Source organism: Camponotus vicinus, unplaced genomic scaffold, assembly GCF_025532165.1.
Source record: "Camponotus vicinus isolate PSW18456_S1 unplaced genomic scaffold, iyCamVici1.0 SCAF_2, whole genome shotgun sequence".
Lineage (NCBI taxonomy): Eukaryota > Metazoa > Arthropoda > Insecta > Hymenoptera > Formicidae > Camponotus > Camponotus vicinus.
Genome location: NW_028141956.1, coordinates 6463493 through 6489523, shown reverse-complemented (window position 1 = coordinate 6489523; position 26031 = coordinate 6463493). Strand labels below are relative to the sequence as shown.

General features: G+C 38.5%; 4 protein-coding genes across 16 annotated transcripts in view; 1 reads left to right on the top strand and 3 right to left on the bottom strand.

The window, feature by feature from the left end:
• LOC145966642 (uncharacterized) overlaps positions 1–9913 on the bottom strand; it is a 15725-nt gene extending 5812 nt beyond the window's left edge. For 4 of the 6 annotated variants that reach the window (XM_083090892.1, XM_083090890.1, XM_083090893.1 and 1 more), the window contains exons 1-4: positions 7478–7793; positions 4925–5024; positions 2168–2259; positions 1988–2050 (exon numbers count right to left, since the gene is read on the bottom strand). In XM_083090892.1, coding sequence (XP_082947018.1) covers positions 1988–2050; positions 2168–2259; positions 4925–5018 — 249 coding nt within the window. In that variant the 5' untranslated portion in view covers positions 5019–5024; positions 7478–7793. Of the gene's footprint in view, positions 1–1987; positions 2051–2167; positions 2260–4924; positions 5025–7477; positions 7794–9507 lie in introns of those variants that run through there. The other 2 variants (XM_083090891.1, XM_083090894.1) reach the window with 2 other exon arrangements.
• On the top strand, positions 9305–25579 carry Npl4 (nuclear protein localization 4). Of its 3 annotated transcripts, none has more exons than XM_083090881.1 (13): positions 9305–10062; positions 10661–10741; positions 10825–11026; positions 11502–11646; positions 11718–11855; positions 11937–12240; positions 12333–12470; positions 12563–12710; positions 12961–13121; positions 23598–23749; positions 23840–23978; positions 24099–24418; positions 24818–25579. In XM_083090881.1, the coding sequence occupies exons 1-13, from the start codon at positions 10042–10044 to the stop codon at positions 24864–24866; spliced, it is 1998 nt and encodes a 665-aa protein (XP_082947007.1). In that variant the 5' UTR covers positions 9305–10041; the 3' UTR covers positions 24867–25579. The 3 variants fall into 3 exon arrangements, with proteins under 3 accessions (XP_082947007.1, XP_082947006.1, XP_082947008.1); XM_083090880.1 differs by lacking the exon at positions 9305–10062 and adding an exon at positions 10144–10200; XM_083090882.1 differs by lacking the exons at positions 9305–10062; positions 24818–25579 and adding exons at positions 10144–10200; positions 24510–24645.
• LOC145966639 (uncharacterized) lies at positions 13333–22832 on the bottom strand. 6 transcript variants are annotated; one of them, XM_083090883.1, is made up of 5 exons: positions 22140–22832; positions 19082–19145; positions 18360–18677; positions 17436–17585; positions 13333–17318 (listed from the first exon to the last, which is right to left on the bottom strand). In XM_083090883.1, the coding sequence occupies exons 2-5, from the start codon at positions 19094–19096 to the stop codon at positions 15951–15953; spliced, it is 1851 nt and encodes a 616-aa protein (XP_082947009.1). In that variant the 5' UTR covers positions 19097–19145; positions 22140–22832; the 3' UTR covers positions 13333–15950. The 6 variants fall into 6 exon arrangements, with proteins under 6 accessions (XP_082947009.1, XP_082947010.1, XP_082947011.1 ...); XM_083090884.1 differs by having other exon boundaries at positions 22567–22832; XM_083090885.1 differs by lacking the exon at positions 22140–22832 and adding an exon at positions 21737–22093.
• Positions 25159–26031, bottom strand: LOC145966643 (EKC/KEOPS complex subunit TPRKB). The gene is made up of 2 exons (XM_083090896.1): positions 25951–26031; positions 25159–25874 (listed from the first exon to the last, which is right to left on the bottom strand). The coding sequence occupies exon 2, from the start codon at positions 25798–25800 to the stop codon at positions 25261–25263; it is 540 nt and encodes a 179-aa protein (XP_082947022.1). The 5' UTR covers positions 25801–25874; positions 25951–26031; the 3' UTR covers positions 25159–25260.

Here is a 26031-nt window from a genome sequence, read left to right as displayed (position 1 = left end):
TCGGGTCTAAGTAATTAGACAGATAATCATTCATTAGCAGACATTTGTAATTAACTTACAAACAATTAATCACCAATTACTTTGTTAATCCATAATTAATTATAGAATTATAAAAAAAGATATGATATAATATGAACATTTTTATCTTGGAAGAATATGATAGAAATATGCGAAATAGCGTTTGAAATATGCAGCTGGTCATCTTCACAGCGAGTTTTGTGGGAGGAAATGAGTGTGACAGTTACATCGGTTTCATGATGTCGTAAAGTAACGCGTGTTACAATTATGCACGCGTTAGTCACGCGTACTCGCGCGTATTTAAAGCACGTTAGTCGACGCGAATAAAGTAATACAACCGTAATGATTTCACTGCGTTGTTTTTAGACGCGCGTCGGTGTCGCGATTATTAAATGAAATATATTCAATGTAGCTTTATAACTTCAGACAGACACATTCCTTCCAAGTTTCTTAAAGCACTGTTTAAACTTACATCAACACCGTTAAAATCATCATATCTATATTTCTCTATACAAAAATATAATTATTTAATACCACACCGATAGCTTGGAATTTTATTTTTAGTATTCACTTCGATTATTTACATTCATGTCGTAGGAAAATATGAACGCATCTCAAAACTCGTAAACTTGATATTTCCAGGACCAATTCTTTTTTTAACTCGTCAAGAAGAGATAATCAAGTTACTCGAAAACACTATATCTTCTCCCGTATTTTAATCTCGAGTAATTTTCGCTGCTTCATGTCTCATTTTTGATCTCCGGAGATCCCAAAACTCTCGATTTGTCCGGACTCGAGCGAAGCACGGGAAAATTGTTTCAGGGAGAACTGTTCTCTAATTTCACCATCTATATATATCTCAACGAAAGTTAACGCAGTTAATGCTACACAGCTGGAGTAATTAGCTACACCGACGATTGGAGAACATTTTGTCGCATGCGGGATGTAAGCACGGGATAGACTTACCTTGCCGGCAGCCTTCGCCTTACGTCGAATCTGGATGCGTAAAGTATAAGACGGGAAGAGAGTCGTAAGAAAGAGAGACGAAGAGCAATTGTAGAGAGAGCAAGAGCAATTGTATACGTGCGTGCCAGTGTGCGTATGTGTGCGTGTATGCGTGTACGTGCAGCGGGGATTATTTTTGGATCGAACCGCACCAAATTTAGTTCCCGCTCGTATCTAGCGTATCGTATGGCCCGTCGAGGGACTCTACCGCTCTACGACTAGGCCTTCCAATCGGTCACGACTCCGGGTCGCGAGTCGACGATGCATCGACGTTCCCCGATAGGTCTCTGTGCACCAAGCAGCGACGGGAAGCAGCGGGACCATTAATTCTCTCGCTCGTTGATAGCGCGCCCCGGTTATTTATATTGCACTCCGCCCGCACCCTCCCCCTCCTCACGATGTCGCACGCGATGACGATGAAGCGCGTATGCCTCACGCACGAGTTCACCCTGAAAACACTCATCGAGAAGAATGATTCGGAATTTTTTATCGGTACAATCATGTAAAATTCTTAGATTCAAGAATACGAAAGAAGAATATCTCCGATATGGAAAAAAAATCTGTACTTTTGCTTCGCTCGAGAGTCTTGCTTCTCGACGAGTTAAGCTAGGTTTGTACAGCAATGTCTATCATTATTTCGAATGTCAAAGAATGCAGTGTAATATCGTGTAATATTTCTTCATATGTCTATCTATCTGTCAGGAGTCTCCTCATGTTGTTAATATTACACTCAATTGTGCAATAACGTGTAAATAAAAAGAAATGTTGCTGTTTACTGCTGGAAAGTACCATGAGATTGTAGAGAGAGAGAGGAAAAGAGAGCTAATATTTATTTAGCAAACAGAAATCTCGCTTGCAGCAGTTACTCAGTGGCAGGATATGATGTTTAACTAATTTGTTGTTGATATTGGTGGTATTTGATGTTTCTCTACTCTATGTTTCAACCGCGCGAAAAAATACTCACGAAGAGAAAAGAAAGCACTTGGGTGGAGTATCGAATACGTCGCGATGAGGACCATCTGCGTGGCTAAATGAAAAACCTGCGTTTATATTTCTCTAGCATTCAACGCAGACATCGTTATCGAACGATCGATCGTATCCCGATAATCGAACTATACGATTATCAGTGGAAAAGGATACTTACAGGTCGGACACTACTGATGCCGGCAGGACCGAAGAAATATTCCCTTCCGTATGCGACTATTGCCGTATGCCATATTCCATCCAGCTGACGACCTGCAAACAGACGAATGGAAAATTAATGTTCTAATGACAAACAAAATCGAAAGAAAATATGTTTGCATAGAATTATTCGTATACATTATATTTATATCATTTTTTTAATGTAACATTTTTTTATTTATTAATGAATAAAGTCTTTCTTAGTAATAAAATAATTAACCAGTTGACGAACAATTAATAATTGTAACGATAATGTGATAATATACACACACAAAATAAGAAGAATAATAATAATTATGCAATAAATTAAATTATACTGATTGTGAGACAAAAAGAGAAGAAGAAGCAAATTAAACAGCCGTTTTGAAAACTAGGAGATTAACCGGATTCAAATTTTCAAATCCAGGAAATTCCTCGAGATTGTGAAAATTTATTCTCTATTTTCATTCCGGGCGTGATCCAACAAAGCAACCTCGAGACAGGATTAAGCTCAAGCTCGCCGATACTCTTATTCAAGGACTGACAGAGAGAGACGATAATAATCATCGCGACTTGTCATCGCGTAAATGCAGATCTAGGCATAAAACGCGAAACTCGCGGGCCCGGATAAAGCTCGACTTACTCGTATATGTGCCTTCTTCGACCTAGTTCTGCATCGCGGAAATAGCTAAGTACATCCGCGTACACACGTCGTTTTGTGACTTTCTTATTGCACTCGGGCCTCCGAGTGTCGACCTCGCAAGAAATAACCTGGCCGTTATAATTACTTCCAGAACGATGCGCGAGACGAAACGCTGTCGACGCTTGTGACGAATCTGTAGCTGTGAAGCCAATCTCATAATTTTCATGTGTTGCAAATACAACAGAATATTTATAAAATAATTTAATGCGATATAATTCCTCCGTTTCAATGAGAGGATATTTTTTTTAGGAATTTTTTAATTTCCCGTTCATGTTTTTTCCGTATAATTTATTTGTAAGATAATCATTCCGCGATATTCGCGAATTTCACTTGACATTCGTTCGATCCAGGAGGATTGCCAATTTATTTAGATCGAATGAGGCTTTTTCTCAGTGTTGGAACAAACCGCGGGATACCAATCACGCATACATGCTATGCACTCTATGCACTCGAAAATAGATGCGCGGAATGCTCGAAAGTGCGCGAGCGAACCATGGACACGTGGCGTAAATTGGTCCGCATATGTGCTTCGTGCCATTCACATGGAATTTTCTATGTATTGAGAGCATCCAGCAGCATCCCACTCTGGCATCATTTCCGGTTACTTCCGCATCTCGTTGCACATACGCAATTCTTTAAATTATCCCGAGCATATTGTGTCTACGCGCGTTTCCACTATGAAGAAGCAAATAATCTGTGATTGTCATTTTATTATCGTTATTTTTATTCTCAAGTTTCTAAGAATTAATTAAATATTCACCTTTGATATCTACAGATTTATTTATATTATATTACTTATTTTATATATGATATTATTAATTTTTTATATATTTTTTTACGCGCTTTTTTATACTTTATCTTTATATTCCATAATGTGATTTATGACTTGTAATTTCTCGACACATTTTTATTGCATCCGACGCACATGCAGCGCAACGCCAACAATTAGTCCGTCATGAGAATAATCGATACGACGACACGTAGCCGTTCTGAGTCATCATCGCCCAAAGTGTCACCGATTCCTTCGAAGTGCTTGTTTATATTTAAATCGTCTTTGATCCAAAATCGTCATATAATTTGGCAAGAATCGCGCATGTCATCATGTTCAAACGACATTCGATTTCTCTTGCCGTAGAGTAGAGACGAGAAAGTATTGCGTTGAGCTAATACAATTGTGAACGAGTACAACGATAACGATATCCAAGAATTATGACCATACATGACTGGCAAAATTGAACAAGAAATGATCGATCATGTTAGCTTCCTTTTTTGCAAAGTTAAACCTGCATATAATTCTTCAATATTATGAATATATACTTAAAACAAAAATGGCCAAATTAGATTTCCAGATTTATGTTAGAGAAATTTTAATTGAAAACAAAATAAAAATTCTTGTAAAATATTGCCTTACTTTATTTATATGTCAAATAAGATTTATATATTAGTTTCTTTTTTTGTACGTTTTTCATATTTCTTTGTTCTCCATTTAATTCAAAGACACAAAATTCTGATCCTCTGCCGTTTTTGCAACGTATATAACAAAGAAAGATGTTTTCCGCCACGTTACATCTTTAAATAACATTCCGCCAGCTCAAGGTAAAAGAGCTCAAAATTGCGTCCGATGAAAACAGCGATGCATAGCATTCTTCTTCTAAATATTGTTAGTCATGTGTAACGTGTATTAATTGATTCTTCGATTTTTTAAATCAATATGATCTGACATATTTTGGAAAGAGTCCCTCCCACTATCTTTCATTATAAGCCTATAAATTTAGCTTTAAATTTAGAAATTAATTTTTGAAAGTACGACAAAAATTAATAATCTCCAATAAAAATTTATAAAATATATTATTAATTTTTAATTATTAATTAATTTATGCAAAGTGTAAATGCCATGAAACATAAAATCTTTCTGATAAAATCCAAAAATCAAATTGAAAAAAAGATAAATATAGATCAATATTTTGTATGAATACTATTGTGTATAATATTATTTATCTATTGATATTATTTATCATATTGTTTCGTCATATTTACCTATGAGCATCGGCGACATTATTTTAGCCATCCCTTTGGTAAGATCGTAAATGTACAACTCCACTGTCGTCCTCACGTCTTCCGAGTCTTCCATTTTATTCTGAAAAAGAATATTATTTATGAAGTAATACATATATATTGTCGCAAATAAATAATATAATTGCTCTAAAAATTCAAGCAATCTAAAAATCCAACATTATTCGCCGAATATTCCATCAAATTCTTTCGCTCTTTTATTCTTAACTTTTATATCTATTGACGTCAAAATGTCCACGTGTCTATCTTCCGCCCACTTATCCATCGACTTTTTCGAATTCGATTTCATATTTTTATATCAAGTTTATATGCCAAGTGTTTCTCAGAATGTTGAATAATAATAATAATAATAATAATAAAATGAGCTATAAGACAGATTTCCTCAAAATCAGGATAAATTGAAAAATATCCATCAAGCATAAACAACCGATACAATTAGCCAAAATATAATAACCGTATCATAAGCCAAAATAGAATCAAAATAATCGAGACGTTTTCCATTTCATAAGAAATTCTATAAATAACAACGCAATATATGATGTACACTTAATATTTTAAAAATTGAATGTGAAATAATTTATAGAATCGATTCTATCAAGATCGTTTTTCTTCAAACGGTCGGAATATTCATATCGAAAATCAAAAATAAACATAAAGGTCTCAATCATTCTAAACGTTCCGACATACCTTAAATGTTCGACTCTGCCCTACGTAACTCGAAGACGCAAATACACTACTCATCGCGAGCAAGCAAAGAACTACGCTCATCGCATTTGACCTAAAGTCTCTCAAAAACACCCTCTTTCTGCGTTATCGCAAGAAAAGATGAAGAAAATGTTTTGTATTTTGAGGCGACTTCGAATATATCGCTCGCATGTCTAATCGACCACAGCATATAAAGAAGGTTATAAGTGCCAAAAATAAAGATCTCAGGTCAAACTCCTCTAAGATAATCTCTATCTATATCTTGAATAATTTTAGAGAGAGAATCTCCGCCTTCGCACGTTATAACAATATTATTATTTTTATTAACAATAATATTATTTTTATTCATCATAAATAATCTGATAAATAATATCCAAAGATCTGCATTATTTATGGAATAATTTCGGAATTTTTTTTTAATGAGAAAATAATTTGGAAAATATAGCATTTTTTGTGGCCCTTTCTATGTCATTTTCGATTTAGATGACGTAAAAAAAGTTTTTTTGATATTCTCATCGCAAACTTATGAAGTTAAATGCAATAGTTTAAAAAATTCGTCGCAGAAAATCATATAACGAGATGAGCGTTACGGATTTTACGCGTTATAAAGCCGCGATGAATCAGCAATTTAGACGCGTCTATGTATGTACGAGATGTCACGTAACTATCAGTCCTTTTATTAATGTATAAATCATTTGATTTGTTCTTGTATAATTAAAAAAATATCGACAAATTCAGAAAAATCCAAATATTTTTCGAGTATCTATAACAACTATAAACAGATCTCATCATAATTATTAATCTGTTTATATATATATATATATATATATATATTTTATTTATTTATTTATTTAAATTAATTATAGAGTTTTTATAGATATTAAAAAAAAACTGAAATATCAAAAAAATATTTTAATAGAAAAAAGTTATGACAGAAGCTTATAAATTAAGATAGTTATAAAAACGCAATATTGAGAATTATAATCAGAAAACATACGGTAATTGAAATCCGCATATAAACAAAATGAAGATAGTATTGCGTATGCATATTGTATGGTCGTAAATATGTAGTAACGAGCATTAGATTGAATCGATGTTGACGCTTGTATGCATAATTTGAATGATGTCAGTAATGTGAGTGATGCCAATGATAGACTCGCGAAAAATATATTCGGTTGGCAATAAATATTAGATCATAAGATTTTATTAGACTTTTTAAAAATCTCCGTAAAGTTCAACGAAGTATTGGAAAAAAATCTAATGTATTTACATTATCATATTAATAAAAGCATTTTCATTATCATATGAATAAAATTATAATTTTACAGTATTAAAAATTATAAATTAATAAGATATTAATAGAAAATTTTAAGTGATGTAAATAATAAAGAAAACAGTAACAAATCAATAGATTTAATTGGCTTAGTTAAAATATCACTAATTAAAATATCAATATTATCAACAAGATTAACTGTTATTAAAATAAAAATTAATCTTGCATAACTTATATGACTCGAGATTTTGAAATTCTACTCATTATATAGCAACGATTTTTTACTAGAATAAGTTACTTTTACAAAAAATATACGCTGCTTGAAAAAAATATTAATCATGCATAAATAATAATAATCACATATAAATATCAAATTTTTATATAATCTATAAAAAATATTATCCCGATATTAGAATCAAACTAATATTAAGAGGCAAATTAAACAACTCAAAAAACAAATAATAGGGATAAGCAACACTTATATTTATAAACCACTTAAAAGGAACAAGAAGAGCCAATTCGCGCGGCCAAAAGCCTACCTTCCTGTTTTCATTGACCGCTAACAGGTGGATCGATTATCGGGTACGTCCTCGGTGGGGGAAGGGCAGGGGCAGCGGGCCTCCTGGCAAACGACGATCACGACGACGACGACGATGACAGCAAACGAGCGATGCTATCGATGCTGGATCACGACGAGGAGAGAACTTGGCGCGCGTGTGTAAGTCGAGCTATCTCTCGACTAGGGATGCGTTAGATGGCTACCGGCTAGCAAATGCAACTGATCGCGCCGAAATCCTCACCGGAGTACGCGGCCTCCGCGGCCCGTGGAGTCTCTCTCACGGCGCGGTAGTCGTTCTTGGCAGGAAGAAACGGTAAAGAGGTAAGAGGGTCATAACGCGCGCGCGACTCGCTTGCTCGATATTTCGCGTTCTACGAGAACTCATGCACTCCATTAATATTTACAACGCGATCATTAATGGAACGAGTTACCGCAATTATCCCCGTGTGCGATCGATAGAGTGGGGAAACAAGGAAACGCGCGTCAGCAGGATTAAAAGTCGAGCCACGTATACATTAGCTGAATCATCTCTGTTGAATGACGCAGACATTTCGTCAACTCTCGTGTGCAATATGCTATCTATTGTAGGTGTATTTTTTTCGATGCGCTTTATACATTCCTTCTGATTTCACAGTTATTCCGAAATATAATGGATGTTGGCTAGAGATGCTGGCAGATACATTTTGGAGTGTGCATTCGCGCATCTCATACAAAAATACATTACATACGACATCATAATTCCTCGTTTTCCGAAAAATATCGAGAGAATTCTTCAAACAGAAAGAAAATATTTTTTCAAGTTTTTTTTAAATTTAGTTTTATACGCGCGTTAACGAATAAATTATAAAATAAATATTACAATCTCTCTTGGAAATCATTTATTTACAAAATCTAACAAGAGAGAATCTTCAGAATCAAAGTTAAATCCCTAAAATTACGTGTTTATTAATGCACGGTAAAAATTTGCAAAAGTTGTACGACTTGCAAAATTTAAGACTACTTTGCTTAGCACAAGCAAGAGTTAACAAGACTTTCTCTTAATAATTTTACGAATATAAAATAAAACAATCAAGTTTCTATCGAAACGAATATTCATATAGGCAAGCATTAGTAAAACGTATTTCGCGTAATTACATCGTAAAATTCGTCGCCCACTGACAAAAGAGACATGCCAGTGTCTGATTTATTTATATCCGAGTACGATCACCTGGTAAAGTGCGGGCGATTGCCGGCTTCATGGCCATGACCAGATAACAATTCGCGACTAGTTCGAAGCGTCACTTTCGCCGCAACGATATGATCGAATTCTTCGCGTTGAGCAAAATTACACGCATTACGCATAACAGCAAATAAAAATAATTAGATGGAGATATTCGTACATAACCGTGATAAGAATTTTTTATTAATAAAATTTCTCTAAAAACTGAGGAAAATAAGAAATAGATGCAAAAAATGGATAAAGAGCGATGAAAGAAAATGGTATAAAAGTATAGTAAAAATCTCATTCTTTTTACACGATGTCGTATCGTGACTCTCGGATGATAGAGCTCCTTATCGCACGTCGTACGAGTATCGCTGCGTGCACGGCCAGCGAAAAATGCAAATCGTGAGCGCACGCAACGCGCGACACGCAAGAGAGAAGAGGCCGAATGCCGCGCGCAGCGTCGCAAGCGCGCGACGCGCATACCGATTCCTCGTATATATAGATATATCGACGGCGTGCTTTCGAAAGAGCGCCAGGGGTCGGCGTCCGCTTTCATCCCGCCGTAGCGCAGGTTGCATAGTGCGCGGAGCAACGCGTCGGGAATCGCTCGGCGAGAGAAAGCGCTCGTCGCTCTCGGTGCGAGAGTCGCATCGGTGTCTTCGTCGTCCTTGTCGTCGCGTGCGCGCGCGCGCGATCACGCAATTCGATCGACGGACAGCGACGGAGAGGGAAAAAAAAAGAAAGAGAGAAAGAGAGAGAGAGAGGGCCAAGTCGCGCGGCGGAAGAGCGCGCCAAGCAAAACTTACCCAGCGTCGACAAAAGCCTCCCAGAGGGACGCGTACACAGCGACTCGACTCAATTCGGTACTCGCTCGACCACCAGTGGGGCAGGATGGTTGCCTAGTTAGTCGTCGAGATCCCTCGTGCGTGTTCGTTGTATATCGCGTCAAGCGTGACGGCGACGATTCGTGCTTCGCTCGTGCTCAGCTGATTCTTGTCTCGTTTATAGAGAGCGACGGGAACGCGGCGCGTCAACGGACAACGGTGCGAGACTAAGAGGGTGGTGCGTGTGCGCGTGGCAGACGTCGCGGGAGCAGTCGCGCGGCGACATCGGTATTCGGTAGCCGTGGCATCGCCCGCCGAGGAATCGCTCGCCACCCGAGGTGTGCGACGAGGTTAGGTTCAACCCCACCGACCCCCCGACGTTGACTCGACAGTTTTTCTCTCGCGCGGAGCGTCGCCGCGACTTTGGCGCTAGGGACTTTGGCGCCGCCCGCGCACTCGTGCGGCCGTACGGTACAGCAAGATTGAACAGCTGATTCACCACACCACACCGGCGAAATGTCAAAACCCGGGCAATTTGTAAGTCTTCGCGGCGGCACGGAATTGATCGCGAGGACGATTCCGAATCGCTTTCCATCGGTCATTTAATTGTAATCTCCACGCAATTGCACCGCAATGTATCTGCGATCAATTCTAGGACGTAACCGACAGAATTCGGTTTGATGCAGGCTCTCTCGTGATGTTGCCTCTACCACGTTTTTTTTGATTATTTATAATTAATTAATAAATTATATAAGCGTGAATGCTTTATATCAAATACTCGTATTTCTTTATAACAACTATTTTTATGACACGATAATTTTTCAAATAGTTACTCGAATGTCTTTTACAAAGAAATTAAAAAATTCGTTCTTTGTTTAATATAAATACATTTGATTTATCTGGAAAATTCTTTATGTAAAAATAATCAGAATATATATATTCTATCTTTATATAAGTATCATTTATATATGAATGAAAATTGAATAATGTACAAAGTTACAATATGTTGCTTGTTTTGTTGTAGACAATTCTGTTTTATAATATGTGTGTAAATATACATGGTCAGAAAAATTTATTTTTGTTAAAGAAATAATATAAATTTGTCTATTATATATGTTTGTTTATTCACTTCCAGATTCTACGCATCCAGTCATCAGAGGGAACAAAGCGTATAGAAGTGCTAGCTTCCGATACACTTTCTCGACTTTATGAAAAGGTATATGTGAAAGATATTAACTTTCTTATATATGTATCATGTTTTAGAATAATGTTTGGAAATTTATTCTGGTAACCTTTTAGGTGTACGAAGCTTTTGATTTAAATAGTTTTGGATTTAACTTATGTAAGCAACGAAATCAGAAAGAGCCACTTACATCTACTCGAAGTAGAACGGTGTTAGGGACAGGTCTTTCCCATGGAGATATGCTTTACCTTGTGCCAGCCAATGGCACCCAACTATGGAGTGCTCCGTCAACCAGCAGTGCCTCCAATGCTTCTGCAGGTATGAATAATTATTTATATAATTATACATTTGATAAATTTGCAATATATAGAATATAAGTCATTTGAAATTGATTGAATAAAGCAAAATTCTTACATAATAAATGTAATAATTATAAAATTAAAAAAGTTATAGTTTATTATTGTTAATATCAATCTTAATTAATCTCTTGTAATAATCTTATAATTACTACATAAATGTACTAATTACAAAATTATTACACATATAAAAAACATAATATAATATATTAAAAAGATAATAGCATTGATATTAACAACATTAAACTATTAAATACAGACATAACTAAAAAAATATACATATTTATAAGTTTATATTTAGAAAAAATTATCCACACATGTACATACCAAATATATATATATATATATATATATATATATATATATATATATATATAAAATTTCTTTTATTTATCAAAGATCATTTCACTAATAATATTTTATATATTTAAACATAGAACCAGCGCCAATTGATACTACAAATGGAATTACAAATCGTACATCTGGTCTTTCACGATCTTTGACAAATGTAGTCGAGGATGATGTCGACGAGCAATTATGGAAGCTAGATGGAAAAATCCAGCGCAAACGTGACGAAAAACTGTAAGAAATCAAAAAATATTCGAAAATAATATCGAAATAGAACAAAAATAAATACACGTGCGTTTTTGCAGCTGTCGACATGGAGCTAAAGGATGTTGCGTGCATTGTTCGCCTCTGGAACCTTTCGACGAGATTTATCTGGAAGAACAAAATATCAAGCATTTGTCCTTTCATTCACATCTCAGGAAGCTCACTGCCGGAGTTGATAGGTATGTAAATGTGCAATGTGAAATGATTGTACAAACATTATTATAGAGTATTCGACTGTATCTTGTATATATTTGTCGCAGGGGCAAGTTTATACAATTAGACGACATAAGCTGCCGTATAAAGACTGGCTGCAAGGATCATCCGCCATGGCCGCGAGGGATCTGCAGCAAGTGCCAACCGAACTCGATCACTTTGAACCGCCAGACTTATCGACATGTGGATAATGTCATGTTCGAAAATGCTAGTTTAGTAGAACGTTTTCTTAATTACTGGCGTAGCACTGGGCATCAGCGTATCGGTTTTCTATACGGAAGATACGAAGTACACTCGGATGTCCCGCTAGGAATTAGAGCAGTCGTTGCGGCTATATACGAGCCACCGCAGGTACGTAGAGCTCGTGCACAATCTTCGACAAATCTATAAACATACACATTTTTGATGAATGAATATAATATATTCGCATTGTGATTGGTCAGGAAAGTACAAAAGATACGATAAGACTTTTGCCGGACGAGAGGGAAGCGTTAGTTGAGGAATTAGGCCGGACACTTAATCTGAGAAGAATCGGATGGATTTTTACCGATCTCATAGCCGACGATGTCAAGAAGGGAACGGTAATTTGATATATTCTTCCTTCTTTATGTAATATTCGTATACCGAATTCGCACATGTACGGCGATTAACACTCTCAGTTTTATTCGATCAGGTCAAACACGTTCGCAATATAGAAAGCCATTTCCTATCTGCTCAAGAATGCATCATGGCTGGATATTTTCAAAACAGATATCAAAACCTCTGCCGCTTCTCGCCTAATGGTTTATTCGGCTCAAAATTTGTAACTGTTTGCGTCACAGGTAAGTCAATCTTAATTCACGATATACAATAGATACTTTTTTTTCCTTTAAAAATATTAAGTTGATTAAAAGTTTATCTTTTTTTATTTTTGAGACTTTTAGAGCTACATAGGAAAAGGCGAACGAGTTTTTTTGATCAACTTAATAATACATATTAATTACGCTTCTTTCTCTTATCTGTTACGAAATATCCGTTACAAACGCCATGTAAAATTACGGTTGTCAGAAGCGGTTTTTCTGTAAATTACAGGTGATGATAAAAATCAAGTACACATGGAAGGATACCAGGTATCCAATCAATGCATGGCGTTGGTACGAGATGGCTGTTTGGTTCCTACAAAAGACGCACCGGAATTGGGCTACGTAATCGAGTCAACCGATAAGCAATATGTTCCGGATGTCTTCTACAAGGTAAGTTCGAATATATCGGTTTTATTCTTGCTTCGATTCGTTTTTTGAATCACTTCGATTTATATCTTTGTATATGTATATCGAACAAGTGCCTTTGAATTTTTTATGCCTATCGTAACTTAATATTTATTGAAAGTTATGCAATTTTATCGCACAACTTAAGATATACCTATAGGTATAAGGGTAATACGCACAAATCATAATACTCATATGAAATGAGAACAGTTTATAACTCAAAATCGATTGATTAAAAGTACATTTAAGTTGAGGCGATAAACGTTCACTTCGTACATGTATAATGAAATAATAAAATTCGTTTAAACGATGGCTCTCTACGGTGTAATTACCGCGAACCTGAAAAAAAATAGTCACGATCTTTGCATTCTCAATGATCATTACGTCTCGAGAGGAGGATAAGAGAGAGGGACAGAACGGAAGTAATGAAAAGAGATAAGGAAGAAAACAAAATAGCGAGGTAGAAAGACGAGAGGAAAGAACTTGTCCAAATGCTTACAGCCGCTCAATCGTTTAATCGCACGCGAGGGACAAGATAAATCGGTCGGTCGTTAGAATCGATATTACAAGCTATGCGTTGTTACCTCATCACGTTCATAAAAATATATGTTTATATATTTGTATATATATACGCGCGCGCACATAGAGATATCCGTGTACATACGTGTGTATGTGTGTCTGTGTTTATATATGTATGTATGTATGTATGTATACAGGTGGGTCTGTATCGTTACTCGCTTCGGTACAATATGTTCTTTTTTTCTTCTCACGATTGCGTCTCTACGATTACGTACTAAGAGTTACAATTTGTCGGAGTCTTCCTCGCTCGGAAGCGAAACGAGAAAATTCGTTCATTCATCCATCCGTTCGAACACACAGCCACCCCCGCTTACGGTCGTCGTGTATATAATAATATTGTACATGTACAGGAGCGAGTTATATTTATTCCTAAAGACGATACACAACGCGACGCATTTCGCGTTGCGCCAATCATCGCAATGTCGATCGCGAAAGACGCGTTTTTTTTTTTTATTAGCTAATCAACAAGTGTTAAAACTTTCAAGTTCAACATCGAATGAGGCTTTTCTTCGAGAAGGCATATCCGCGACGACGCGAGGGCGTGCAATTTTTGCTATTACGGTAACGCGTGAGTGTGCCTTGACTTGTACGCGCGAGAGAGAGGGAAAGACGCGTTCGCTCTCGCACGCGCGCGCGTGTGACAGTGTATATATAACGATACATAATGGGACTTCATTACGAGAATTCAGACGAGTAGTTATAACGCAATTACATTATCGTAGTACGATATATAGGAATGATTTGTTTAATGTACATGTACATATATGTACATATATATGTACATATATATGTACATATATATATTCGCACATTTTTTTTTCCTTCGTTCGTTTTCCGATTAGACGACACGAGGCGTCTTACAATCTACATAGTAGTAGTTAGGCCTTGCATACATTTGCGACGTATTGAGATCTAATCTTAAATACAGATATAATTCACGACGGTTCGCTAGTTTACAAAGAACGAAAAGGGAACAAGTTCGCCACTAGTATTCGTGCAGCGGGATCACAAGACTTCTTCGCAAGACGCGCGCGCGCGATGAATATCTCTTTTTTTTTTTTTTCTTTTCCCTTTTAGCTCTTTTCCTCGCGCCCCTGGAACGGAACGATACGCGATACATCGTGTTCGACGAACCGCAAATTGCCCTCCTACGAGATTAACTATACCAATATTTTTTTCTTCTTTTCGGAATCTAAAATTCTAAACAACAAATCTTGCGTTTTGTATAGAATCGCGCAAGCCGCGACTTTTTAGCATATAAAGTCGCGAAGATGCCCGCCTGCGATTACTCGCTCACAAAAAAAAAAAAAAAAGAATCGAGAAAGGGTCAAACATCCGTCCGCGCGCAGGTTAATCATCGCCTCTGTTTCCCAAATATATATCACGTAAACGCGGTACGCGATTCGGTTAATTCCCGATATAGTTTTCTATACTTAAATTCCCCGGTCTATACGTTTTCCTTTTATTCATCTATCTACGACCTAAAACATTAGCTGCGTACGCGGAGCCGGGCGGAGAACTGTTTACCGCGAATCGCACGGCATCTTCTCCACTATATCACGCCCGACGCACGATACGCGCTCTAAGAACTATAACGTAGTTTAGCAGAGTTAACGCCGATAATAGCCAAAATAAACGTTGGACCTCTCTCTTCCTAAAAACAAATACGTCGTATCAGCTAGAGAAGTCGTATCGATATCACGGTCGATCTCTGAGGTACGTATGTGTATATGTGTGTATCTCGATCATCATTATTGTTAGCAGGATCTCATATCGATTCCCGGTCAATAGCAAAATATGGATTTTTTTTATTTCTTTTTCTTCTCGCACGCGTCCACGATTTAAAAATAGACTCGACATCTTTAGACGCTATTGTTAATAGTTAATTAAGTTGCGTGATTCGTACGGAGCGTTCGAGGATTCGTGGATAAACGTGTCGCGACGGTGTCCCCGAGTGGATGTACGCGGCGGACATAATAATTATAATAATCGTCTCCCATCGTTGGGCAATTACGTGTAACGCGTATCTTTTTGTATTTCTTCTTACGTATAAATTTCCTTCTCAGCCGAACGCGCGAGTCGGGAAGACCGTCGCGACCTTCCTTCAGTTATCTATAGCGGGAAAACGTGTATACGGCGTTATATAATAATATATATGTATGTATGGGATATACTCTTCTCTCACAGAGTTTACCCCACGCTACAACAAACCGCGCGATAGCGACAGCGTAAACGTTACAATTTACCGCACTTCGTGATTAGAATATTCTTGGTAGGCTTGCCGGTCTGGTCGCCGAACGTAGATATCTTCTCCACCAGGTCTAATCCCTCGATTACGTGGCCGAAAATGCCGGTAAAGCCACGCATCTCCTGTAGTATTATGCGAAACTGTGAGCCGACCATGCCGAGGTTGTCGTGTCGTTTCTGCGTCCGTCTCATTCCCACCGCACCCCTGACCGCCGGGAACTTGGTGTCGTCCGGCATGAAGTAGCCGTCCTCGTATATGCTTCGTCCGCCACGACCATTGTTAAGCTCAAAATCGCCCGTGATCACGGACTCGCCTTCCCAGCACTGGAATATCGTGCAACCCTTGTAACCAACTCCGGCTTCTCCCGTTGACAGCACGCTGAAGTTTTTCGCCATCTTTGGCGCTACGTCCGGTCGTACCTCAATTACGATGCGTCCATGTGGCGAGCCGTTTACCTCGATATTAAAGTAGTACAGAGGATACGGATTTGCCGGGCCTCGTGTCAGTGTCGCCGTTATCGCATTGGACGGCGGTTGGGGGGACGAGTGGACAGTTACTAGACTGCCACCGCCAGCGCTGCCGGTACCGACTGTGTCGGGTATGAATGTCGATTGCTGCTGTGGATGTAACATGGCGTTGGGCGGTGCGGGCGGTACGGGTTTGATGGACGGTGAACCGGGTGGAATGAGAAGTTGCTGCGGAGTCTGGTTCGGTCCCGGTGGCGGCGGCGGTGGACCCTGATGAACGTGAACAGATCCTGGCGGCGCCTGTTGCGGCGGCGGCATCATATTCGAGTGATGGTATTCCATCGAACCGTTCTGCATATGCTGTTGCTTGCTGACGACATGGCGCGTGTACAATTGGGACATGCAATAATTTGCGAGGAATAGTATCGGATTCTGCGAAGCTGCCAAATGATTCGGCAAGCGACCGCCGTTGCCCACTCCTTGGGGAATGATCGGATCCCCCGTATGAATGCCCGCTAGTGCTTGTTTCAGTAGGGCAAAGTCGAAAATCACGCCAGAATTACCAATGAGGTCGTCCAATTGGCATTGCAGCATCATTTCCTGATACTTGGATTGCAACCGTTGTTTCTCTAGAACCAGCTGTGAGTGCAGATTATATACATCGCTCGGAGTTTCGCTCATCTGCAAGCCGGCCTTTGTCTTGCCCAAGGTTTCGCGCGCGTCCGTTATCTCGGGAAAGTGGCTCCAACCGTTCTGTAGATCCGTCTCCACGTGCGTTTTCAACGTCACGCATGCCTCCAATACCTTTATCAGAAACTCGCGTTGTTGCATAGCCAGTCTTTGAATCTCGGTCGATAGTTTGCCCACGGCGACTAACTCCAATTGAACCTGCAGACGAAGGCACGCGTTTTTACAACATTAGTTTTTCTGATGTATAGTTTCTCGAGCCTATTTCTCGAAATTTCAACGGAAGGTGATACAAACTAACAAGTAGGAATAACTTACGTCGGAAATGAGCTGTTCTTTGGCATCGGTTTGCGATTTAATCTGATGACCCGGGTGTTCTTGTGGAGTCGCGCACGCTCTACAAAGCGCCGTGCAACATGTCGCACACCATAATGCCAGCGGCATCCCGTGTGTGTGACAGTTCTCGCTCTACGAAAATATTAAACGTTATCGATCTGCTCATAGTTTACGTGTTCGTGTTTACACAAAGTTCCACGATCTTTCAAGAATCTCTCGTTTTTGTCGTAGAGAAATATTCGAACGTACTTTGTTCGGACATATCTTGTTCAAGGAAAGAAATATACGCGAGACAATCGTAATATTATCAAAGATTCAAAAGTAATCATCAAGAAACGCTCTTACAACATCACCCTATTACTAGCGGAATCGTTTTCTCTCTTTTGGCTTTTGTAGTTTGGCATTCCCTTCGACGTTTTTTCCGTCACGCATATACGCATGTTGCGTAAATTTTGTATTTGAACAAAGATATATATTCCGTCTCTTTCAAGGTTGATAAAAATCAATGTTATAGCAATGTTATATTCTCGAATAATTGTTCGTCGTTTAAATTTCATATAACTTATTTTTATCCAGCAAAGATATTTTACGTTTAGGTGAATCAATAATCGTGCAAAAGTTCGCGATGTAATTTCTTAATTTTATTGTCTCAAAATTAATTATTTAATATATTTTCAAAATATATAATACTTTTTTAATATATATCACATTTTCAAGCATAAATGAAAAAATGCAAAGTAAAAAAATTTGTAAAAAATTTAATTCGAAGAACCAGGTAACATAAATTTGAAAGAATTCTTACGCATTTCATAGCGTTTCATTGCTGAACGAGTAGGAGAATATCGAAATGAGATTTCGAGTGTCATAAAGTTAACTCGCTTGTTTGAAACATCGAAGAATCATTACCTTCCTCTCCTTGTCACCGGGTTTGCCGGACGTGTTGTTCGTCGTGATTTTGAGACGCGATAGATTATTGGCCAGAGCAAGTAGAGGAGAGTGAGTTGGTAGAGCGTCCGGACCTTGATCGCCCAAGTCTGTCTTCTTCCAACAGTGGGCGCAAAACAGATCCCGCCCCTTCAAAAGATTGCTCTCGATGCAGCGCAGACAGAAGTAGTGTTTACAGCTAAGATACTTGGGACATTGCTCCGCGTCATTATACTTCTGCTTGCAGCATCCGCAAAGCGTCAGCTCCTCCAGGTCCGTTAGCACGCTCGGATCCAGCATCTGGAAGTGCAACATACATGTACATACGCATGCGTGCGTATCTCGCAATTTCGTCGTATGCATACACGCATGCAACATACACACGACAAACATAAGGTCCTACATACATCGTGATAAGTAACAAGTATTGAAACAATGAGTATTAACGGAATAAAATTTCTGCTGTAATGGAATTAGATCGCTATTCTGATCACATCGATCGATGTATTAAATTTAGATACATCGCGAAATAACGAAGTTTAAGCCACGACTCGAATCGATTTTGCTTTATCAAAGTCTATCAGCGTGCGACACAAATTTCACGTTATCGCAGAGATCGCTATACCAAATTTTCTTCAACTTTTATTCATTGCAGTAGACAATTCATTACTCCATTTGTCTCATTCATTTTACGCGGGAATTACCTGTTTAAGTAACATCACGCCACGGGGGTAAAAATTACGAACGTAGCGTCAATCTCTCGTGCTCCTGAAATTGCAATTGAAATGGCAATTGAAATGGCAATTTAATTTGCACCGCTGATGCGAAGCTTAACTTCCAAACATTCCCGCCCGAATGTTTGGCGAAAGATACGCGAAATTGTTTACCCCTTGAATGAGTCTCGACACGGAAACACGAGAATTGCGTGCGATGTTAATTGAACGCAAGATCTATACTTGTAGAAAACATGATAAAATGAGGAGGATATCTCTCAAAACTGTCTTTGACGAACAACGAACTTTATCGTGTGTGCACAGGAATGTCCGATTACGTTCAATGTATGTCATTTTCGACGGAAAGTCCTAAAAGGTCAAGTAGTCGCCCGCGTGTGTATGTAAACAAACTCGGTACACGCGACCATCCTCTATCTCTCTCCTCGCACCGTTTTCTCTCTCTTTCTCTCTCCCTCCATATTTCACATCGCCGCCTTTTCTCTCTTCGCACGGGAGCCCTTCTTTAATACTACATACTACGATTATTACTATGCATCGTAGACTCGTCTGTCTTCCCGCCGCCATGGACTGTCCCGATTTCAAGTACGTGCGGCGCGAAACCGTCGTCGCCGCCACGTCGGCCCATATTCCTTGACCCATATCGCATTCGTGCGTCATCGAGTCATCGATGAGCTTCCCCATTTAATAAACGTTTCTCGCGCGCAAACCAAATCGTCTCACGTCGGCTACAAATTGTTTATATGTCCATTTTAACGTAAGGCTGACCCGGTTCGTTTGCTTCTTTAAGTCCGAGGCTTAAATACGCGATTCGGGAAGCGAGTGAATCGATAGGGCGCGGCGTACACGTGACGACGTGGTAAACACACTCATGATCGTTCGATTCACGGTCCGAGAAACCACGGTGACCGCTAAAAGGCGGGAAAGAACGACCGACTTGAACTCGCCTGCGACATCGTTTACCCTTGATATTCGACTTTACACATTTTTCCATAAGAATTTTCATTAATTAGTTTAAATATTCAATTACAATAATAAATACAATGTGAAATTTAATAATACACTATTCGAAATGCAATTTTAAGACTAAACTGAAATATTCTATTTTGAAAAATAATTAATACTTGAGAAATTTATCTCGATATCTAATTTTGATCTTCAGTAAACACATTTATATACATACGAGAATTTTAATTTTCAATCACATATTTAATTCTTATCATGAAGCAAAATTAAAAAAAAAAAGAATTACGCAATTATTTTAAAAATAGTGCATATGTGATAGTATAATAATAATAATAATATATCATGATTCGGATTTATTTAATTGTGTTTAAAGTTAAAAAAGATTATTCGTAGTTTTTTTTATATTTAATACCGAAAACATTACATGGTGAAAACAATATTGTATTTTCAAGAATCTTATTTTAAAACTTGATAACACTACCTGTTTTAATTAACGTACGGAAATAGTAATACTCTTATCGGAAACTTTGCATTCTTTAACTATAATATATTGGTTCATTAATTTTTTTTTATTTTTCTGACCAAGCATTTTTCTGACGTTATGCGAATATTAACCTTTGAACACAGTCACACAAACATATTGTATTCTTTTAATCAATTATTTATAATCATCAAATTTATAATTATAACTAATCAGTATTTTCTCTCTTTATTCTCTGTGTACTTTAGCTAAATATATTTACAAAAGTATATACGGAATCATTTATCGGAACGGAAATTATTCAATGATATTGTAGTCTTTAAAAATTTTGGAGCAACACGATTCGCTCAAGCGAGCGATAAGCGATGGTTGTTCCTTAAGCGTGTGCAAGCATACACAAAGAGAGAGAGAGCGTAAACAAGAAATTCTTATATTCCCTTGAAGGAGCAATTGCGCGATAAATTCTCCATATAAAATCTCCATATTCTCCGAAGTATGAGGATTCTTTTATTTACACACGCGCGTAAGTAAGGAATTCTCATTCCTCGAGACACTACAAATACCATTCAAACTGAAATGCTCTCGAAGCTGCCACACGCGTGTCTTCTCGAGTCTCGATTCACGCGCGTCATCCGGCAGTGCACGCGGTCAAACAAATGAAACTTCCCAAAAAAGAGGTTATGTAGACTCAATATTCAGCCTGATATCAGCACGATAGATAAGTCATTATGCAACAAGAGGAGCCTCGAGAAGTGTCGTTTACGAGCTCATGGACGAGCAAAGAGAGAGAGAGAGAGAGAGAGAGAAAGAGAAAGAAAGAAAGAGAGAAAGATGAAAAAAAGAGATGACACTTTACGCCGTTCGCGCGCATGCGCCGGAAATCCCGCCAAAACCGGCGGGCAGATCGGGAGGATGGGTGCTCGGAGGATTCGCCATTCTTCAAGCGCGACGTTGCCTCTCTCGCGCGCGCGGCAGACGCAAGGGAGATGGGAGGAGGGGACGAATCCCTCGGAGCGAGGCGCCAAAGAGGGAGGGGTGGAGGAAGGACGTATATCGAGTGTTCGCGGCACTTCTTCGCGACGTCGTGCGCCGCGCATACAACACATACGCACACTAGCTTACTTAAAAGCCCCTGTTCGCGACGCTTCGAACTCGACGTCCTTATCGCTGTCGAGGGTTACCTGGCTGCGCCGATAGCTACGCCGATCGTGATTCGCGACGGACCGACATTCGGGTCGAAAACCGCTCGCGGACTACTGCGTGTCAGATTCCGCGGGAATGTTGTGCGCGCTCCGTCTCGTCTCTCCTCCCCCTCCCCGGTCGTCGGGAGCGCGGCGCGCGCGCGCGCGCACTGCGACTCTCTTTTTCACGTACACCCCGACATGCGTTCTCTCTCGCTTTCACGCGTCGCTCTCCTTTTTGCACACGCACATACACGGGCGCTCTCCGCTCAAGCATCCAACACGCATCATGCACATGTATTCGAACGTTCCGATTTAATCCTCCTCTTTTGTCTCTCCCCTCTCCCCTTTTCTCTCTCACTCTCTCTCTTTCTCGGATAGAATTCTGTAAATGCTTCCGTACCGTGTATACGCTTCGCGATCGTCTCCTTGCCGCGCTATGGAGGCTGACCGTTGGCACTCGGCACTTGCGACGCGTGCCGCGACGATGTTCACTGCGCGACGTACGTTCGACCGTGCGATTCGGCGGCGGCGGCTTTGATTTACATCGGGCCTTACGTCGTGCCGCGCGCGATTCCGCTCGCACCGAACAACAACCACCACCACCACCACCACCGCGAGCACTACTACCACCACTAACACCGTTGCGATGTCGTTGTCGTCACTGTCGTTATCGTTGTGTCGTGTCGTTGCCGTCGTCGTCCTCGTCGCCGCCGCTGCCGTCGTTGTATTCGCGATTTGTCTTTTTACCGAATCGTGCGCTCTCTCTCTCTCTCTCTCTCTTTCTCTCTCTCACGGTTTTATTTTTTTTTCTTTACTACAATACGTACCCTCTCTTTTCCTCTCTATATATATCGCGTGTCTTGTGTGTATATATACTTTTTGTACTTTTCGCGTTATCGTGTTTATCGAACGTCGTGAGTGTTACTGTGGATAACATAACGACGATGGTGCCGGTTAACGCGGCGTGGCTACTACGGGCCTTAGCTCGCGCGAACGTTTTGCCACATCATGATGTTTGGTTCACTAAACTAACCACTAGCATGGCGGCGACGACCGACCGACCGACCGACAGACACACACCGCGGCGCGCGCTGGTCGCTTACGCGCTTCGTCGCTCCCCTCCCTTCTTCCTTCCCCGCCCTTCGGCTCACCCCGCCTCTATTCGTCTCCTTCTACGTCTCTCTCGTGCCTCTTCCCGTCCGATGGATCCAACGGTATGCGTCTTCCCCGTCGACGTCGCCATTGTCGTTTTCGTTCGTTCGAATCGAATCGCCAATCGCGCGTACGCGCACTTTGCCTCGCGTCATGGCGGCTTGTGAATTGTGAATCCGCCTTTATGACGAGATTATTAAGCCCGTAGGAAAATGCGTCGAGGGTAGAAATTTATTTATATTTCTTTTCTTCTCTCGGCAACAAGTGGTAAAGTTATTATACATGATGATCCTTCTTTTCATCTCTCTCTTTCTCTCGTATTTTTTGATTAATAAAGAATTTTTTTGAAAAATACAATTTATAACTTTATATTTTCTTAAAAACATAAATTAAAAAGATCAAGTTTTATCAAATATATAATATTCTAGAAAAAATTTAGAGAACTCGAAGAAAATTTAGCTCTGCTCGTATTTAGAGTTTTCTGTAATATTTTTAATAAAATGTAATATTTATGATTCATTTAAAAAGATGATAAAAATATACAAATCTTTTGATAGAGGCAAATAAAATATGTAATTTTTATGTAATGGCTACACCTACACATGTGTGTTTGACTAATATATATATGTAAAATATATGTAGTATATTTAAAATATATTTATATAATTATTATATGTGTACATATATAATTGTTTTTGTTTATTAGGAAAAAGACACATACGGAAATGAAGTAACAAGATTAGCGAGACCTTTGCCAGTCGAATATTTATTGGTGGATGTACCTGCATCCACACCACTTACTCCTCAATTCACTTTTTTCACGGATGATAACATTACTCCATTTCCAGTTGAAAACAGGTATAATCTATAGTTAAATAAATGTAAAAGCAGATATCTAACACATATGTGAATAGATATATAATTGCATTAATATTTCTTTAAATTCAGACAAGTTGATGGACAAGTTCAGGAGTTTAATGCATTGTGCACTTACATGCAACAATTCAATGCGGATCAATTTTTGGAGGCAACTTCCGACTTCCATTTGCTTCTCTTCATCGCCACCATGGACATGTATCCAATGAAGGTACCATTGAGCAATTAATTATTGAATATTTTTTATTTTGCTCAATAATATGTGATTCTTTATAATATATTGATAATAATATTGATAAATAATAATATTGATAAATATTTTATTTTGCAGGATCACATGTTACCATTACTCGAAGCTATTCGCAATAAGGATAAGGAGAAGGCATTGGAATGGGCCCAATCGGAGCATTGGGCGACAGTGGAGCAGCTCATATCTGCGGCCTCTACATCGTCTCGTCCGTCGCAAGCCACGTCCTTTGGTGGTAGCTCGAGGACATTGCCTTCCACGACTGCGGAGGCCAGTGGAGGAATAGGCGTCGGTACAGAGCCGATCGCAAATCCGCCTCCGGATCAAGCTCTCTGGACATGTTCTCATTGCACTTTTCTCAATGCTGCAGATTTAGCAGTTTGCGAGATGTGCAATCTGCCAAGGTACTCGTAATAAACTGTCAAAGCATTAACGATAAATTCCACATGTGTTTACGGGGGTGCTGTCTTTGAATCTACTACTTTGCTTCCGCAGGATTTGACGCGTACCGTGTTCTTGCGGATATAACGATTGTTTTCTACGCATCTTTGGCCTTATTTATGAGTGAATAAAAAAAAAAGAAAAGCAAAAGCATTTTACCACTGACATATTTCCCTTTCCTAATCTGTTTTTTTCTTCCCTCTTGTCTCTCTAACATCTTTTTTTTTATAATTAGTTTCTAATAGTTTGATTAGAGATGTTCTAAGTATTAATTCTAACAAAATGTCGCTTGTAAAGTTTTGATATATAAATTAAATATAATAAATTAGAAATATTTATTATGAACTTTTATATGTTTACAGAGAAGATGTCGAAGAATATGACGAAGAAATGATGAGAGAATTATTTTAATAATAAAATTATAAATTAAAGATACATATATAATAAGTTGAATCAATACTACTATTACTATGAAATTTATGTCAATTATTTGCCATTAGTTAATTCATAGTTAACTACATAAATTTTATGTATACATATATTTTTTTCACAAATTAATTATTCTTCAGAATATGAGAAATATGTGTATTATAATATATAAAATAGTTTGCAAAAAACAAGTGCAATTATCAAATGCTGTTAGGATATATTGATATCTAATGGATAAAAAGAAGCTTTAAGTATATAGACTAAAACATATATATTCTCTCTATATATATATTTATTTATTCAAACTATATTTAAAATATAATTTCTCTTATTAATAATAATTGACATATAAACTTTCACTTTCTTCACTCTGTTATCATATTATAACAAAGTCTTTACAACTGATCCTTGATACTATAACATTAACGAGACTAGAAATACACAATTCATCTTTGCTGATTTTGTAAGTTTTCTTTACAAGATTTACATCTGCAAACTCCTGTATTCTTGAAATAGGTACTGTTTGTCCCTTGATACTTCCTAAGACTTGTTTCAACGTAGATTCTTCCTCGTTAATTTCATGTATCAATATTACCAGAATATTCTTATCACTGTCATTGATTCCAAATTCAGTCAAGGCACGTGATATCTTTTTAGATGTCGATAGATAAAATAAAATTTCCGTGTATATAGTCTTGGTGATTAGTCGATTTTGCTTAGCATTGAGGGCAGCTTTATTAGCAGCCACCACTACCTGAAAAGCGTCGATTATAAGCGAAGCTTTCACCATGCAACAACGAAGCTCTCCAGCGAGGATTTTCTCGCGGATTTCGGGAACATTCGTGACGTCAGTAAATAAAAGCATCGTGCAATAGAGCCCGGTCTCTGGATCCAACTCAATTCTGTAATTATCCATCTTAACCTTTATAGTGTCGACAAAATACTTCAATCTTGTCTTCTACCAAGAAATACGATCCTTGCTCGTCACAACTAAGCGATATTAATCAATATTAATAATTATTTTAAAGCACGTGCAATTTTAAATGTAATATAAACATAAACATACGTGAAAGTACGTCACAATCTCTGATTTCGTGCGTGTCATAAAAATTTGTCGTGTATCAACGCCCTTTTAACACAGCGATTA